A 17,957-nucleotide genomic window follows, 5' to 3' on the forward strand; every position below is an offset into this window, starting at 1 on the left:
TAGTGTGGGGAAGCGGGCAGTCACTCTCAAGTGCTACTTGAGTGGCATAGGTATTAACTTTTCTACAGGGAAATATGTACTTTTTAAGTATGTGTCTTTTGACATGGAAATGATTGTTCGTACAGCAATTTAGCCTAGGGAAATAACTGTATGTTCATCACGGTGCTCAAAGTACTAAAAAATAATCCCAATGTCCATTAATATTCACCTAAATGAATTATGATATGTATATATGTGTACATGTAGATACATAGACGTTACAGTTAAAAATCATACTGTCATATAAATAAATAAGTGGAAGAGAAAAGAAAGCTCTTTCTCACAGAGATCTGTTAAGCATCAAATGTTGAAGGAAAGATGGAAATAGAAAATCACCACTTGGCAGACCCCACAGTAATAGTGGTGAAAGACAAGATTGTCAAGGGATACTAAGATCAGAGAGTAAAAATATGATGAGAAACTGTATTTGCAAGGGGAAAAATAATTTTATGTGGACAAACTTGGCCTTCACTACTTTAATCGTGTGACCAAAGTTGGTATCACCAGCAATATGTTGAACAGTTCACACTATTAACATCAAGTAGCTCCTGAAATGATTCACTGAGATGGGGATAAAAACACTTCTGTGGTCCTCGTGCCAAAAATGTAATATCCTTGCCAAAAAAGCATAACTTCAATCTAATCATAAGAAAACACTAGGCAAACCCAAATCGAGACAAAATAACCGGCTAGTGCTCTTTAAAAATATCAAGGGGTGCCTGGGTGGCTCAGTCGGTTGAGAGCCTGACTCTTGATTTTGGCTCAGGTCAGATCTCAGGGTCCTGGGATGGAGCTCCAGGCCAGCTCTGGGCTCAGCAGGGAGTCTATTTGAGATTCTCTGTCCCTCCCTCTTCGGCTTGTGTGTGTGTGTTCTAGAAAGAAAGAAAGAACTGGAAGATCAGAACAAAAGCAAGAAATAAAGAGAGAAAGGGGGAGGGAGGGAGGGAGGGGAAAAGGGAAGGAAGGAAATATTAATTCTGAGGAAGTGTCCCGGATTGGAAGAGACTAAGGATACATAAAAACTGAATGCAGTGTGGGATCGTGGACTGAATCTTGAACCATAAAAAAGACATTAGTGGTCCAACTGATAAAATTCTAATAATAGATTAGTTATTAGTATTGCATGAATGTTAATCTTCTGGTTTAGGTCAGAGTACTATGGTTATATAGGGTGTTAACATTAGAAGAAGCTAAGGGAAGGGTAAACAGGAATTCTCTGTACTATTTTTGCAACTTTTTGAAAATTTAAAACTATCTCAAAATTAAGAGTTAAAATTAAAAAGTATCTTACAGATATTCATTTATGAAAAGAAAGATGTTCATGAAATACTTTTTTTTTTAAAGAATTTATTTATTTGACAGAGAGAAATCACAAGTAGGCAGAGAGAGGAGAGAAGCAGGCTTCCCACTGAGCAGAGAGCCCGATGTGGGGCTCGATCCCAGAACCCTGAGATCATGACCTGAGCCGAAGGCAGAGGCTTTAACCCACTGAGCCACCCAGGCGCCCCCCATGAAATACTCTTAAATGAAAAGCAGGACATAACATAGCATGTCAATATGACTGAATTTTATTTTAAATATTTATAAGCATTAACCCATTTAATTGAAAGAAAATATGTATTCAGTAAGAAATGCCTCCACATAAACATAAATTCAGACATTAAATAAAATATATAAAAATTTAAAAATATAAGTGGCTCAGTCAGTTAAGCGTCTACCTTTGGATCAGGTTGAGTCCCACAACTGGTTCCTTGCTCAGTGCCTGCTTCTCCCTTTCCCTCTGCCTGCCACTCCTCCTGTTTGTGCCCTTTCTCTCTGACAAATAAATAAAATCTTAAAAAAAATACAGCGATCATCTCTGTTGATAAGATTACAGAATATGTGTGGTTTACCTTTTCTCCACTTTCTGAATCACTAGCAATGTGTATTATTTCATAATTATTAGAAAGAAATAGGAAAATTAATTTTAAAAGAAACTGAGTGAAGGATAAAAAATATATAAAATAGACACACAAAAACCTGCAAAATGTATGAGCTTATATATGCCTAAAATATCTCAGAATTATGCATAAGAAACCGATATAATAAGAAACTGGTCCTTCCAGGGAACACAACTGGATGGTTCTAAGAAAGTGGTGTGGAAAGGTCCCTTTAATCATATAGCCTTTTGCACCTTTGATTTTTGAAACCTGTGATTGAATTAGCTATTTAATGATAGGTAAAATCAAAGTTACAAAGCCTGTTCCAAAAAACCTATGCATTTATAGTGAGTGGGCCTTAATTATGGCTTTAAACTTCATGGACCCACCCTAGAAGGAAACTTATCAGTTACACAGTTCATATGGGCTGTAAAATAAAACAAACTCCATTGCTCAAGACAGCTATAACTGGTCCTTATATTAGGACCAAAAAGAAACTTCCCCCAAGGAGCCACATAAAGAGGTTGCTGTGTAACACAACTATTAAACCCTTCACTAACAGCTTTACTGGAGACCCAAGGACATGATTCATCAGGCCACTTCACAGGGTAAATCCCCACTTAACCCAAAGGCATCCCACCACAGAGCAGTAAAAGCAACTCAACAGAGGACCAGCAAGATGCTATCCAGGGACATCACTCTCCACTGGTTTAATCCAGAGGAAACAGATTCTTCAGTATGTAGCTAGAAGAACAGACTGTATACTTTTCAGGCAATTGTCTAAAACGTAACTTCTCTCAGATATGCTTTTGCTGGATATTGTACACCCGCAAATTTGTTAATGTGTTCTCTGGCAAGTACTTGGAATGCAGCTCTGCTATCTTGATGATTAAATATGATCTCATATGACTTAATTGATCCGAGGGAAGAGTCAACTTCATGTAAAAACATTTTTTTTTTCAAAGATTTTATTTATTTATTTGACAGAGAGAAATCACAAGTAGATGGAGAGGCAGGCAGAGAGAGAGAGAGAGAGGGAAGCAGGCTCCCTGCTGAGCAGAGAGCCCGATGCGGGACTCGATCCCAGGACCCTGAGATCATGACCTGAGCCGAAGGCAGCGGCTTAACCCACTGAGCCACCCAGGTGCCCCCATGTAAAAACATTTTTAAAGAAACCCCTTGCCATTTACTACCACCATCTATAACATTAAATTAAACATTAAAGGAAGAGAATAAACTCAAAATATTTTCACCTGAATACATTGATCTTTATGATAAACTTTTCATAATGTCCTTATTTTGGTGCACATGATTGAAAACTTTGGCATGGTCCACAGTACATTGGGAACATCTGAGTTATAGAGTAATAAAACCCTCTAGAATATAAAAGTGAATCTACTCATGTATAAAAGAATAACCAGGGCCCCCCAATTCTAACATATATAACAATGTCCCGATAGTATTTTATTGGGAAAATTTTAAAATAGGTTTCATAAAATGTCTGCTTGGGGAAAAAACCAAAATACTCAATAAACAACAACACAAAGAACCCATAGCTTTAAGCTATTCTTCTTAAAGTACCTGCAAAATAACACCTGTGAAAAGTGCAGAGAAATTGAATAAAATTTCTGCTTCATGGGATTCTTATCCAACAACTAACATTTCAGAATAGTTGACCACAAAAACTAATTATTGCCAACCAGTCTAAAATATAAAGGGTTTTTTTTTTTATGAAGTGTCTCAACTTTTTAAGATTTTATTTTAAGTAATCTCTACACCCAACAAGGGGCTTGAACTTACAACCCCAAGATCAAGAGTTCTTATGTTCTACTACTGACTGAGCCAGCCAGGCACCCCAATAAAGTGTCTCAACTCTTAACTGATAAATCCCATGAGGCAAAAAGTCTTAGTTACCTTGATATACTCTTCCTATGGGTGATCATAAAAGCATATCATCTAGCATAAGACAAACGTCTTTGAGCTTCCCATAATGTCAAGAAGGACATGCATTCAGCTTGTTCAAAAGAAGTGGTATCCTTATATTTCTAGTCCAGAAGGTCGAAGATACAGTGTCATTCCCATAGCAATGAACACACCTAGCATCCAGCTCTTGCTTTCTAAGTAACATTCTCCCATAAAAGAAGCCAAGGATTCTTGGAGAAGTGGTTATTCCACTTCTTCCATTCCATTCCATTCCATTCCATTCCATTCCATTCCATTCCACTCCACTCCACTCCATTCCATGGCTAAACAACAGAAAATAAAAGCAAAGCCAAAAGAAAGCATCTTGTGGTTGCAGAAAGTGTCCCAATAGCCAAAGATGGAACAATTTGAGCATTAAAATAAAGATAATATAGATCATAATCCAGAAAATAAAATAAATACCTATGAATCCATACAGATATAAACTAAATGACTGAATAAATATGGAAGAAGGGACAACTCCTTCTTGCAGAAGAATTTCAACTCATAAATGAAGAAGGAATGAGGGAAATAGAAAAGTCACCATTAGAACACCACAGTGATGACTGGTGCAGGCAAATCAAGTAGTGGGTAAAAACTTAAGGAGAAACAAGATATTTACAGAGCCCCTACATACAGCCCCCAAATATTTACAGATTAAAAAGGGAGGGTAACTTTACAATGGAGAAATCAGGCAGATACTATCATAAATAACCAAGGGATTAAGGATGACATCACCAGTAATAAGACCTTGCAATATGATGTACCCCCGATTCAATACATTGAGAGGATCACATCACTTCAATGGGATTCTTCTCCAAAATCTTTGGTTTGAGATCCAAAAGTTGATCTCAATCTGAAAGAAAACATTAGATAAGCCCAAGTTGGAGGACATTCCACAAAATACCTGACCAGTATGTTTCAGAAGTGTCAAGGTCATAAAAGATAAGGAAAAGCTGAGGAACTCTCACCGATGGGAGAAGAATGAGGAAACACAACACTAAAGACAATATGGCAGCCTGAATCAGGTGCTGGAACAAAAAGGAACAGTAGGAAAAATGGTAAACTCTGAACAACTACGGCTTGTTCAGTGGTATTAGAACAATGTCATTCTCTTAGTCTTAAACACTGTACCATGATTATGCAGGATGTAAACATTATAGGAAGCTGGTTTATGGATCTTTCTGTACTATCTTTGCAAATGTTTTGTAATTCTAAAATTATTTCAAGTAACAGGCTTAAAAAAAAAAAATAGCAGTATCCAGTCTCTAGATCCAGCTGCCAACTTGCAGGAAATACAGAGGATGCAAGAACATGATAAACTATACCATGAATATACAATCAGTCAAATACAAACTATAGGGAACTACAGGTCAAACAGTCTGGGTTCTTTAACAGGTAAGAAAAGGATGGCATGGATGGGGATCTTAATAGTTAAGGGAGACTTAAAACACATATATAAAAATTTTTGTTTCGGGGCAAGACTAAGCTGTAGTAACTAGGGACACTCATTTGGGCAATAAAATGAAAAGAATGTAAAGATGTCATGACTATAATATAAAAGTCAAGATAACAGTTACTTAATGAAGGGTGGGCTGTGACTGGGATGGGGCATATAGAAGGCTTTTATAGTAAGTAGAAAAGTTCTTATTCTTGATTTGAATGATGGGTACAAAAGTGTTTGCCTTCTAATAATTCACTCTGTAACACACTATTGTGTGTGGTTTACTAATTCTCCACTTCAACAACAGAGGTTTGATTTTTTTTTTTTTTTTAAAGTAGTGCTATCAGAAGTGTTCTTCCTGACCCTGACCCTGACCCTCATGGCTACACTGGAGGTAGGTTTCTAAACAAGAGTTAATAGCTTGGGATCTACCCTGAACTCACAAGGCTAAGCCTATACTGATTCCTAATCACTAGGTCAAGGCTGAGGAAAGACCAAAATATGATTAAAAAAAACAAAAGTTCCAAAGTATTTCCAACAGATTACTATACAAGATGGTATATATAGAGTAAACTGTGGGGGAACAGCAATGTCTAAAGACTGCCAGTTATTCAAGTTATTCACATTAAACACTCTTTGACTTAATCTCTCTGTGCTTCCATTTTCTCTTCTATAAAATAGGGTATTCACTTGTAGGGCCATTTATAGCTTAGGGCTATTGTGGTGATTAAAATAGTTCTTAAACATATCTAGAATGCTTAGATCGGGGCGCCTGGGTGGCTCAGTGGGTTAAGCCTCTGCCTTCAGCTCAGGTCATAATCTCAGGGTAATGGGATCGAGCCCCATGTCAGACTCTCTGCTCAGCAGTGAGCCGCTTCCCCCTTTCCCTCTGCCTGCCTCTCTGCCTACTTGTGGTCTCTCTCTCTCTGTGTCAAATAAATAAATAAAATCTTAAAAGAAAAAAAAAATCAGTCCATGAGGGGCACCTGGGTGGCCCAGTCAGTTAAGCATCCCACTTTTGATTTAGGGCCAGTTCATGATCTCAGGGTCATGAGATCAAGCCCCAAGCTCAACTCTACACCACGGGCAGAGCCTGCTTAAGATTCTCTCTCCTTTCCCTCTGTCCCTTCCCCCCTCCACTAATGCACGCACTCTATTTCTCCTAGGAAAATAAAAATCAGTCTGCCAACCAAAATCTACTTGGATCCACAGCCCTTCACCCAAACAACTGGGTACTCAAAAAACTCATGTGAAATGAATGAATGAGTGTCATGTGAAACCAGAAGGGCTCCTACATCAATATTTTTTAAATGTCTGCCTGTTAGGGTTAAATTCAATCACTTCCTTTTTAAAATATCCCATCTTAAAGTATACTCTGAAGACAAGTGATACTTACAGATGTTGTACCATCCCTCTACCCACTATTCCTGTTTAAAACAGGACAAACAATTATCCTGACCCAATCAGATTCAGATGGGTGTCTACCAAATCTCTCTCTAGCTCTGACACTGACCCCAAGCTCCAGACCTAAACCTTTGAATATCATACTAAATATCATACACACATCAAACACATACTGCTGTCCTTTCTGACTCACCTATTTCAGTCAATATCACAACGGTTCTATTATTTAAATTCAAATTCCTAGAATTAGCTATTTTGGCTTTCAATATCGTGCTAAGAGCTTCAACATGGATTATCTCTTTTAACGGGGTACATATTACAACTTCCTGTTTTCCAGATGAGAAAACTGATGTTGGGGATCACACCAATATAAGTGGCAAAGGAAAAAAAGATTTAAACCCTTTTAAAGATCCCAGACCTGGGGCACTGGGGTGACTCAGTAGTTAGGTGTCCAACTCTTGATCTTAACTCAGGTTTTGATCTCAGGGTGGTGAGTTCAAACTCTGTGTTGGGACGCCACACCGGGCATGGAGCCTAGTTTAAAAAAAAAAAAAAGATTGCAGACCCTGTGCTCTTAATCACCGTACTACATCGCCTCATCTTTAGATCCTTCACCCTGTCCATCCTATATGCAACCAGAGTTTATCTTTTCTTTTCTTCAATATTTGTTCAACAGTAATGATGCAACTATTCTATGCCAGGCATAAAGGATTCAGGAATAAATAAAATAGTTCTGGCCCTCAAGGAACTCACAGTACAGTGGAGAAACCAGATATAAACAAATAAATATAATAAAAAGTGAGAAATGCTCTCAACAGAGGTATGTATAAGGTGCTAAGAGAACAGAGGAAGGAGGGCCTAATATTGCCCTGGGGCTTCTGGTATCTAGAAGAAAGCAGGAACCAAGTGGCTTCAACACAAACAATTTAGTTTGTTCAACAAATTATTATATGCACATATTATATTCAAGGATTATCAAATCTAAGCTCTCACCATCACACAGAAGAATTACTATTACCTTTGTTACCATTTGTCAACTGGAAAACCTGGGCATATTACTTAACTTCTCTAAATTTCAGTTTCCTCATCTGTAAAATGGGGGAAATAACACCATCTAACACAGAGAATAACTGGAGGATAAAAGAGGCTTACCACAGTCTTTAACATATAGTATTCTTAGAAACCTAAATTTGGGGGTGCCTGGGTGGCTCAGTGGGTTAAAGCCTCTGCCTTCGGCTTGGGTCATGATCCCAGGGTCCTGGGATCGAGCCCCACATCAGGCTCTCTGCTCAGCAGGGAACCTGTTTCCTCCTCTCTCTCTGCCTACCTCTCAGCCTACTTGTAATCTCTGCCTGTCAAATAAATAAATAAAATCTTTAAAAAAAAAAAAGAAAGAAACCTAAATTTGAATTATTCATAAAACAACCAATCATTATCCCATTCCCCCATTCAAAAATGTCTATGGGATAAAACTCCAGTATTTAAAGTTCAAGGATATGGGTGCTTGGGTGGCTCAATTAAGTGTCTGTCTTCGGCTTAGGTCATGATCCTGCAGTCCTGCAGTGGGCTGCGGTTGGGCTCCCTGCTCAGAGGGGAGTCTACTTCTCCCTCTCTCTGTGCTCCTTCCCCTGCCCATGCTCTCTCTCACTCACTCTCAAATAAATAAATAAAATCTTAAAAAAAAAAAATTTAAAAGGAGCGCCTGGGTGGTTCAGTCATTAAGTGCCTGCCTTCAGTTCAGGTCATAATTCCGGGGTCCTGGAATCGAGCCCTGCACCCGGCTCCCTGTTCAGAGGGGAGACTGCTTCTCCCTTTCCCTGTGCCTGCTTGTAAGCGCTTTCTGTCTGTCAAATAAATCTTTAAAAAGAATTTGGCGGTATATAAACCAATTAATAACAAAATCAAAGAAACACATCAACAACAATACAATAATAGTAGGGGACTTTAACACTCCCCTCACTGAAATGGACAGATCATCCAAGCAAAAGATCAACAAGGAAATAAAGGCCTTAAATGACACACTGGACCAGATGGACATCACAGATATATTCAGAACATTTCATACCAAAGCAACAAGATACACATTCTTCTCTGGTGCACATGGAACATTCTCCGGAATAGATCACATCCTGGGTCACAAATCAGGTCTCAACCGGTATCAAATCAGATTGGGATCATTCCCTGCATATTTAAAGACCACAATTCTCTGAAGCTAGAACTCAATCACAAGAGGAAATTTGGGAAGAACCCAAATACATGGAGACTAAACAGCATCCTTTTAAAGAATGGGTCAACCAGGAAATTAAAGAAGAATTGAAAAAATTCATGAAAACAGATGATCATGAAAACACAACGGTTCAAAATCTGTGGGACACAGCAAAGGCAGTCCTGAGAGGAAAATATATACCGGTACAAGCCTTTCTCAAGAAACAAGAAAGGTCTCAAGTACACAACCTAACCCTACACCTAAAGGAGCTGGAAAAAGAACAAGAAAGAAACCCTAAACCCAGCAGGAGAAGAGAAATAATAAAGATCAGAGAGAAATCAATGAAATAGAAACCAAAAAAAAAAAAACAATAGAACAAACTAGGAGCTGGTTCTTTGAAAGAATTAATAAGATTGATAAACCCCTGGCCAGACTTATCAAAAAGAAAAGAGAAAGGACCCAAATAAATAAAATCATGAATAAAAGAGGAGAGATCACAACCAACACCAAAAAAATACAAACAATTATAAGAACATACCATGAGCAACTCTACGCAAACAAATTTGACAATCTGGAAGAAATGGGTGCATTTCTAGGGACATATAAACTGCCACAACTGAACCAGGAAGAAATAGAAAACCTGAACAGACCTATAACCAGTAAGGAGATTGAAACAGCCATCAAAAATCTCCAAACAAACAAAAGCCCAGGGCCAGACAGCTTCCCAGGGGAATTCTACCAAATGTTTAAAGAACTAATTCGTATTCTCCTGAAACTGTTCCAAAAAACAGAAGTGGAAGGAAAACTTCCAAACTCATTTTATGAGGCCAACATCACCTTGATCCCAAAACCAGACAAGGATCCCATCAAAAAAGAGAACTACAGACCAATATCCTTGATGAACACAGATGCGAAAATTCTCACCAAAATACTAGCCAATAGGATTCAACAGTATATTAAAAGGATTATTCACCACAACCAAGTGGGATTTATTCCAGGCCCGCAAGGTTGGTTCAACATCTGCAAATCAATCAATGTGATACAACACATTAATAAAAGAAAGAACAAGAACCATATGATACTCCCAGTAGATGCTGAAAAAGCATTTGACAAAGTAGCATCCCTTCCTGATCAAAATTCTTCAAAGTGTAGGGACAGAGGGCACATACCTCAATATTATCAAAGCCATCTATGAAAAACCTACCACAAACATCATTCTCAATGGAGAAAAACTGAAAGCTTTTCCACTAAGGTCAGGAACATGGCAGGGAAGCCCATTATCACTACTATTCAACACAGTACTAGAAGTCCTAGCCTCAGCAATCAGACAACAAAAGGAAATTAAAGGCATCCAAATTGGCAAAGAAGAAGTCAAACTATCACTCTTCGCAGATGATATGATACTATATGTGGAAAACCCAAAAGACTCCACTCCAAAACTGCTCGAACTTGTACAGGAATTCAGTAAAGTGTCAGGATATAAAATCAATGCACAGAAATCAGTTGCATTTCTCTACACCAACAACAAGACAGAAGAAAGAAAAATTAAGGAATCAATCCCATTTACAATTGCACCCAAAACTATAAGATACCTGGAATAAACTTAACCAAAGAGGCTAAGAATCTATACTCAAAAAACTATAAAGTACTCATGAAAGAAATTAAGGAAGACACAAAGAAATGGAAAAATGTTCCATGCTCCTGAATTGGAAGAACATATATTGTGAAAATATCTATGCTACCTAAAGCAATCTACATATTTAATGCAATTCCTATCAAAATACCATCCATTTTTTTTTTCAAAGAAATGGAACAAAACCCTAAAATTTATATGGAATCAGAAAAGACCTCGAATAGCCAAAGGAATATTGAAAAAGAAAGCCAAAGTTGGTGGCATCACAATTCCGGACTTCAAGCTCTATTACAAAGCTGTCATCATCAAGACAGCATGGTACTGGCAAAAAAACAGACAAACAGATCAATGGAACAGAATAGAGAGCCCAGAAATAGACCCTCAACTCTATGGTCAACTAATCTTCGACAAAGCAGGAAAGAATGTCCAATGGAAAAAAAAAACAGCCTCTTCAAAAACACCCTCTTGGGAAAATTGGACAGCCACATGCAGAAAAATGAAATTGGACCATTTCCATACACCACACATGAAAATAGACTCAAAATGGATAAAGGACCTCAATGCAAAAAAGGAATCCATCAAAATCCTTGAGAGGAACACAGGCAGCAACCTCTTCGACTTCAGCCGCAGCAACTTGTTCCTAGGAACATTGCCAAAGGCAAGGGAAGCAAGGACAAAAATGAACTATTCGGGTTTCATCAAGATCAAAAGCTTCTGCACAGCAAAGAAAACAGTTAACAAAACCAAAAGACAACTGACAGAATGGGAGAAGATATTTGCAAATGACATATCAGATAAAGGGCTAGTGTCCAAAATCTTTAAAGAACTTAGCAAACTCAACACCCAAAGAACAAATAATCCAATCAAGAAATGGGCAGAAGACATGAACAGACATTTCTGCAAAGAAGACATCCAGATGGCCAACAGACACATGAAAAAGTGCTCCACATCACTCGGCATCAGGGAAATACAAATCAAAACCACAATGAGATATCACCTCACACCAGTCAGATTGGCTAAAATTAACAAATCAGGAAATGACAGATGATGGTGAGGATGTGGAGAAAGGGGAACCCTCCTACACTGTTGGTGGGAATGCAAGCTGGTGCAACCACTCTGGAAAACAGCTTGGAGGTTCCTCAAAATGTTGAAAATAGGACTACCCTACGACCCAGCAATTGCACTACTGGGTATTTACCCTAAAGATACAAACGTAGTGATCCGAAGGGGCACGTGCACCTGAATGTTTATAGCAGCAATGTTTACAATAGCCAAACTATGGAAAGAACCTAGATGTCCATCAACAGATGAATGGATAAAAAAGATGTGGTATATATACACAATGGAATACTATGCAGCCATCAAAAGAAATGAAGTCTTGCCATTTGCGATGATGTGGATGGAACTAGAGGGTATCATGCTTAGCGAAATAAGTCAATTGGAGAAAGACAACTATCATATGATCTCCCTGATATGAGGAAGTGGAGATGCTACATGGTGGATAAAAGGGGTAGGAGATGAATGAATGAAAGAAGATGGGATTGGGAGGGAGACAAACCATAAGGGACTCTTAATCTCACAAAACAAACTGAGGGTTGCTGGGGGAGGGGGTTTGGGAGAGGGGGGTGCAGTTATGGACATTGGGGAGGGTATGTGCTATGGTGAGTGCTGTAAAGTGTGTAAACCTGGTGATTCACAGACCTGTACCCCTGGGGATAAAAATATATTATATGTTTATTAAAAATTAAAAATTAAAAATAAAAGAATTTGGCGGGGTTGGGGGAGGCTCGGTGGCTCAATGGGTTAAGCCTCTGCCTTCAGCTCAGGTCATGATCTCAGAGTCCTGGAATCAAGCCCCACATTGGCTCTCTGTTCAGCAGGGAGCCTGCTTCCCTTCCTCTCTCTCTCTGCCTGCTTCTCTGTCTACTTGTGATCTCTGTCTGTCAAATAAATAAATAAATATATAATCTTTTTTAAAAAAAAATTTTTTTTAAACTACAAAGCTCAAGGACACAAACAGTATTTCTGGGGTGCTGTCACTTCTGTAATGTTCTGTTTCTCGATCTGGATGCTGACTACATGAGTATACAGTTTGTAAAAATTCACTGAGCCCTACACTTACTATACGTGCATTGTACGTATACTGTACTTCAGTAAAAAAGTTTTTTAAAAAATCTTTAAATTCTGTCCCTAACCCATACCCCATTACTACCCCACTTTGTACATTTCACACTCTTCAACATTTTCTCGATCCTGTTTACCTTCTGCTACCTGGAACTCTCCTTTCTGTAATCTCCCTTTCCAAATTCTACATTCAACTGTTAGCTCAGAGCCCACATCCTCAGGAAACTTGAAAAGGAGAGGGGCATTTTCTTCACAGCTGAAACTCCAGGTAAGGAACTGGATGTACAAAGAACATTTTTCAAAAACGATTACAACTGTCTCCCCCACTAGTCTGTGGATCCTTCAGCATAAACTCTATCTCATTGGAGGCGCTGGTAGAAAATTGCACCTGAGGAAGAACTTAAGAAACAGTAAGTGGGTAGGAGAAGAATCAATGAAACAAGATGGGATTGGGAGGGAGACAAACCATAAGTGACTCTTAATCTCACAAAACAAACTGAGGGTTGCTGGGGGGAGGGGGGTTGGGAGAAGGGGGATGGGGTTATGGACATTGGGGAGGGTATGTGCTTTGGTGAGTGCTGTGAAGTGTGTAAACCTGGCGATTCACAGACCTGTACCCCTGGGGATAAAAATATATGTTTATAAAAAATAAAAAATTAAAAAAAAAAAGAAAGAAACAGTAAGAAATGCTGCACTGCAAGTTCCAAACTGAGAACAGGAGTCTAAGCACACTCACACACTCTACTCTCTGAGGCAAGACTGTTCCCCTCACTTGGGGGCCTCCTTCACACACCATACCATACCCCCGGGGGCACCACAAGCGACCCCTCATCAAATCCCAACCCCTCCGCAAATCCCACTCCATTGACTATTCCCTTTTCTTAAACCTAGCCTTCCTCAGACCACGCCCCTCTGCTCAGGACCGGAGGGGGACACACCCCCTCATCTCCCCAAAACTCAGGTGTGCCTGCCCCTAAGACCCAAAGCTTGCCCCACAGTCCCAAGACCCCTCCCTCTGGCAGCCCCGCCCTCAGGCCCCGCCCTCTCGCCCTCTCCGACGTCGCCAGAGCGGGTCAGTTCCCTTAGAATCTTGAGCTTGAGGCCACTGCCCCCGCCTCCCATTCACTGAGGCCAGGAGAGCACAGGCGGAGCCTGGCCACCTACTCTAGCCAGTGGCCTCACCTCTCTTCCAAGAGCTCAGTGGGGACACCACCTCGACCCGTTCGGAAATGAACTCGGCCAGACTGGAGCGGAACAAGGCCGCCCGCACGGTCACGGCCACCACCAGCACCAGAGCCAAGGGAGCCGCCATGATAGCTGGGGCGGGCGCGCAGGCGGGAGGGAAACGCCAGGCGGAAAAGTCTTGCGACCTGTGCGCCACCCTCTGTAGTTCCGCGGCTAAGCGCGCCTGGCGGCTGCCGCTGGAACACCCAGACTGGGGACTACCGCTCCCAGGAAGCCTTGCGGCGAGATGGGGCGGGACGACGTAGAGCGGGGCGTCTCAAGCTCCCAGCGTAGGCTTGGGCAACGTCTCGTAAGACCGCAGGTGTACTGTAAAAGCACTGGGTGCTACGGGAAGTAGACCAGTGAGGGCGTTATCTTCCTAAAATAAGGAGCAAGTTTTCTTAAGAGTTAATTTTACTCTTGTGGAAATGCCTTTTTTTTTTTTTTTTTTTAAGTAAATGTGCTGCGGAAGCGAGCAGTTGTGTAAATGCTTCGGATGTTTCCCTTTTATGTTTTTAAAGATTTTTTTTTAAGAATTTATTTATTTATTTGACAGAGAGAGAGAGTAAGCAGGGGGAGTGGCAGGGAGAGGAAGAAGCAGGCTCGCACTGAGCAGAGAGCCGGACTTGGGGCTGGATCCCAGGACTCTGGAATCATGACTTGAGCAGAAGGCAGGCAGACACATTATACTGGGCCACCCAGGCGCCCCTCCTTTTATGTTTTTAAAGGATATTAAATATGTATTCACTTACGTATTCTACACTTGTGTAATGAACACCACCTGTATGCCAGGCACTATATTGGGTTCTGAAGATATATTTTGGAGTAGTAGATAGGTTTATTTGCTCTGCAGCCTTGAACGAGTTGCTTAACTTTTCTGTGTTCTGTGCTTCAGGTCCTTCATCTGAAAAATATGCTGATTGTTAGCCCATGGGTCCTATGGACTCACTAGAACTGATCAAGGAATGCTTAGAAATTTTGCTAGTTGCTTTTTAACATAATTATCAAGAATTAAATTATATAGACTTACAATACTAAAGGTAATAAATACTCAAAACTCATTACTTCTTATTTTATTACGTTTTTTATTTGTGCTCTTGAGGTTACTTATCACTAGTAATATACTGTGGCACATGCTGTATAATGGTATGCTACTGCCCCTTAGTTCCCAAATTGGTGTTCAGGAACTTCGGGTTGGTAGCTTAAAAACCCTCCCCGAGGAGAGTGTTTACACACAGAAATTAATAAGCACTACAAATCAGAGTTTTGGACTTTGGAGAGCTCATTGATAAGCTTTAAGTAACACACCACTTAATTAATGTATGAAAAGTGCTTATCGTGAGTGCTTAAGTGTTAGCTATAATAATTAATATCAAATAAAATATAGAAGGGGGTGCCTGGGTGGCTCAGTGGGTAAAGCCTCTGTCTTCAGCTCAGATCATGATCTCAGGGTCCTGGGATGGAGCTCCACATCGGGCTCTGCTCAGCAGGGAGCCTGCTTTCCCCTCTCTGCCTGCCTGTCTGCCTACTTGTGATCTCTTTCTCTCTGTGTGTGTCAAATAAATAAATATTTTTAAAAAATAAAATGAAGTATAGAAGGAAATTTCAGATCTGAGAATAAGATGAGACAGTTTGTATGATCAATAATAACTTGGTGGGGGGCTCAATTGGCAAGTGGCTGTCTTCCCCTCAGGTTGTGATCCTTGGGTCTTGGGATGCAGCCCCGTCTTGGGCTCCTTGCTCAGCGGGGAGTCTGCTTCTTCCTCTCCCTCTACCCCACCTCCCAGTGGTGTGCTCACTCACTCTCTCAAAATCTTTTTAAAAAGCATAACTTGGGGGGCGCCTGGGTGGCTCAATGGGTTAAGCCTCTGCCTTCCGCTCAGGTCATGATCTCAGGGTCCTGGGATCGAGCCCCGCGTTGGGCTCTCTTCTTGGTGGGAAGCCTGCTTCCTCCTCTCTCTCTGCCTGCCTCCTTGCCTACTTGTGATCTCTCTCTGTCAAATAATAAAATAAAAAATAAAATCTTTAAAAAAAGCATAACTTGGTAGAAGTGTGTTGGTAACACTGTTCAGGCCATCAGGAAAGGCTCTGGGAAGAGGTGACATTTGAGCTGAGATCCAAAGGGTGAGAAACTAATCAGAGCTGACAACTGGAAGAAACAGACTCTGATTCAGGAAATAGCAAGATGTGTTTGGGAAAGAAAACAAATATGTTCCAAGTGGAGACAGTAGTAGAAGGTGTGGGTGGAGAAGCAGATAGTCGCCAATCAGGTAGGGACCTGTTTGCCATGACTGGGAGTTTCGACTTTATTCAAAGTGTAATCCACGTACCACTGGAGGATTTTAAACTTCCAGTGGTGCTTAAAGTGGCGTAGTCAAGCGTATATATTTTTTAAAAGATCACTATATCAGGTGCCTGTGTGGCTCAGTTGGTTAAGTGGCTGCATTTGGCTCAGGTCATGAACCCAGAGTCCCTGAACTGAGTCCCGCACTGGGCTCCCAGCTCCACGAGGAGCCTGCTTCTCCTTCTGACCTTCTCCCCTCTCATGCTCTCTCTCACTGTCTCTCTTTCCAAAAAAACCAAACCAAAACAAAACCCCACTATATCCCCCAGCTATATACTGGGTGTTGGGGAATATTGCGGTGACAAAATTGCCCCCCCCCGCCTTTGTGAGACTTGAAGAGGAGTTGAAGAGATGTGATAGTCTTGAGAATAACACAAATAAAAGTAAATCATAAATCATAATAAGACAAAGAAAAGGGGGATCAGGATGCTAGGAAAATAAAAAAATGAGCCCTGGAGCTGATAGTTTCTTGACCAATGGGAGGGGTAGGTCTGCAGTGGGACAGGCAATCATAAAGGAATAGGAAGAGGCGCTCTCATCCTTTGAGCCCTGTTCTGCCAAACACTGGGCCGTACTTTTAACACACATGAACTTATTTAGTCCGCATTGCCTTCCTTCCTAAAGATTGCTTCCTCTTTTACATAAAAGGAGATCTATGTATTACATCATCATAGGGTGAAGCTATTACATCATGAAAAGTGGAGGTGATTCTAACACAAACTACATAATGAAGATTGAACAAGATTATGCAACATAAAATGGTTAGCACATACCATGTGCTCGATATACGTTCATTAACTGTTTCATTATTGTTTACATCATCCTAACAGAAGGCTTAAAAATTCTCCTTAGGCCACGAGGAGAAGGAGGTGCAGTGTTCTCTCCTGAGCTTGAAGCTGCCTTTAGGTGTTGTTTCCACAAGTACCAATTGCCATCGATGATCATTCTTCTCCTCCTTTGGAGGAATAAGCGGGAGGGGATGCAGTATGAGTGCTTTCTCGATAAAAATAAGCTGTACAATTAAATGCATTTTCACAGATGTACATACCAATGAAACTACTGCTCCATTCAAGACACAGCACATTTCCACTAGCTCACAACTTCCCTTGGGTCCCCTTGCAGTCCCTCTCTGCCTCCACCCTCAGCCCAGGCAACCACCCGCACTATAGGTGGGCTTGCATTTTTAACAACGTTAAAGGAACTCTTTAATGCCTACATTCCCTTGTGCAGCATAAGGATTCTTAAATCTATCCAGATTACTACATGTATCACCAGTTCGGGCTTTTTTATTGCTAAGTTGTATTCCTCTGTATGGATATATCCTGTCTGTACATTCACCAATTAATGGGTATTTGTGAAGTTTCTAGGTTTTAGCCATTGTGAATAAAGCTATGATGAATATTTTTTAAAAATTCTTCTTAAGGGGTGCCTGGGTGGCTCAGTGGGCTAAAGCCTCTGCCTTTGGCTCGGGTCATGATCCCAGGGTCCTGGAATCAAGCCCCGCATTGGGCTCTCTGCTCAGCAGGGAGCCTGCTTCCCCTCTCTCTCTGCCTGCTCCTCTGCCTACTTGTGACCTCCCTCTATGAAATAAATAAATAAAATCTTGAAAAAAATTCTTCTTAAGGTGAAGATTGTCTTTGGGAAAAACCATTATAGGT

At 40.5% G+C, this 17,957-nt stretch overlaps 1 protein-coding gene and 1 pseudogene across 2 annotated transcripts in view; one reads left to right on the plus strand and one right to left on the minus strand.

The window, feature by feature from the left end:
• Positions 1-14,077, minus strand: part of PIGU (phosphatidylinositol glycan anchor biosynthesis class U) — a 91,657-nt gene extending 77,580 nt beyond the window's left edge. For both annotated transcript variants that reach the window (XM_059407968.1, XM_059407969.1), the window contains exon 1: positions 13,914-14,077. In XM_059407968.1, the coding sequence (XP_059263951.1) occupies positions 13,914-14,043 (130 nt within the window). In that variant the 5' untranslated portion in view covers positions 14,044-14,077. The remainder of the gene's footprint in view (positions 1-13,913) is intronic.
• Positions 14,078-17,153: 3,076 nt separating this feature from the next.
• On the plus strand, positions 17,154-17,292 carry LOC132022957 (small nucleolar RNA U3; annotated as a pseudogene).
• Positions 17,293-17,957: the final 665 nt, after the last annotated feature.

The sequence above is a fragment of the Mustela nigripes genome, chromosome 7, assembly GCF_022355385.1.
Source record: "Mustela nigripes isolate SB6536 chromosome 7, MUSNIG.SB6536, whole genome shotgun sequence".
NCBI classification, from domain to species: Eukaryota; Metazoa; Chordata; class Mammalia; order Carnivora; family Mustelidae; genus Mustela; species Mustela nigripes.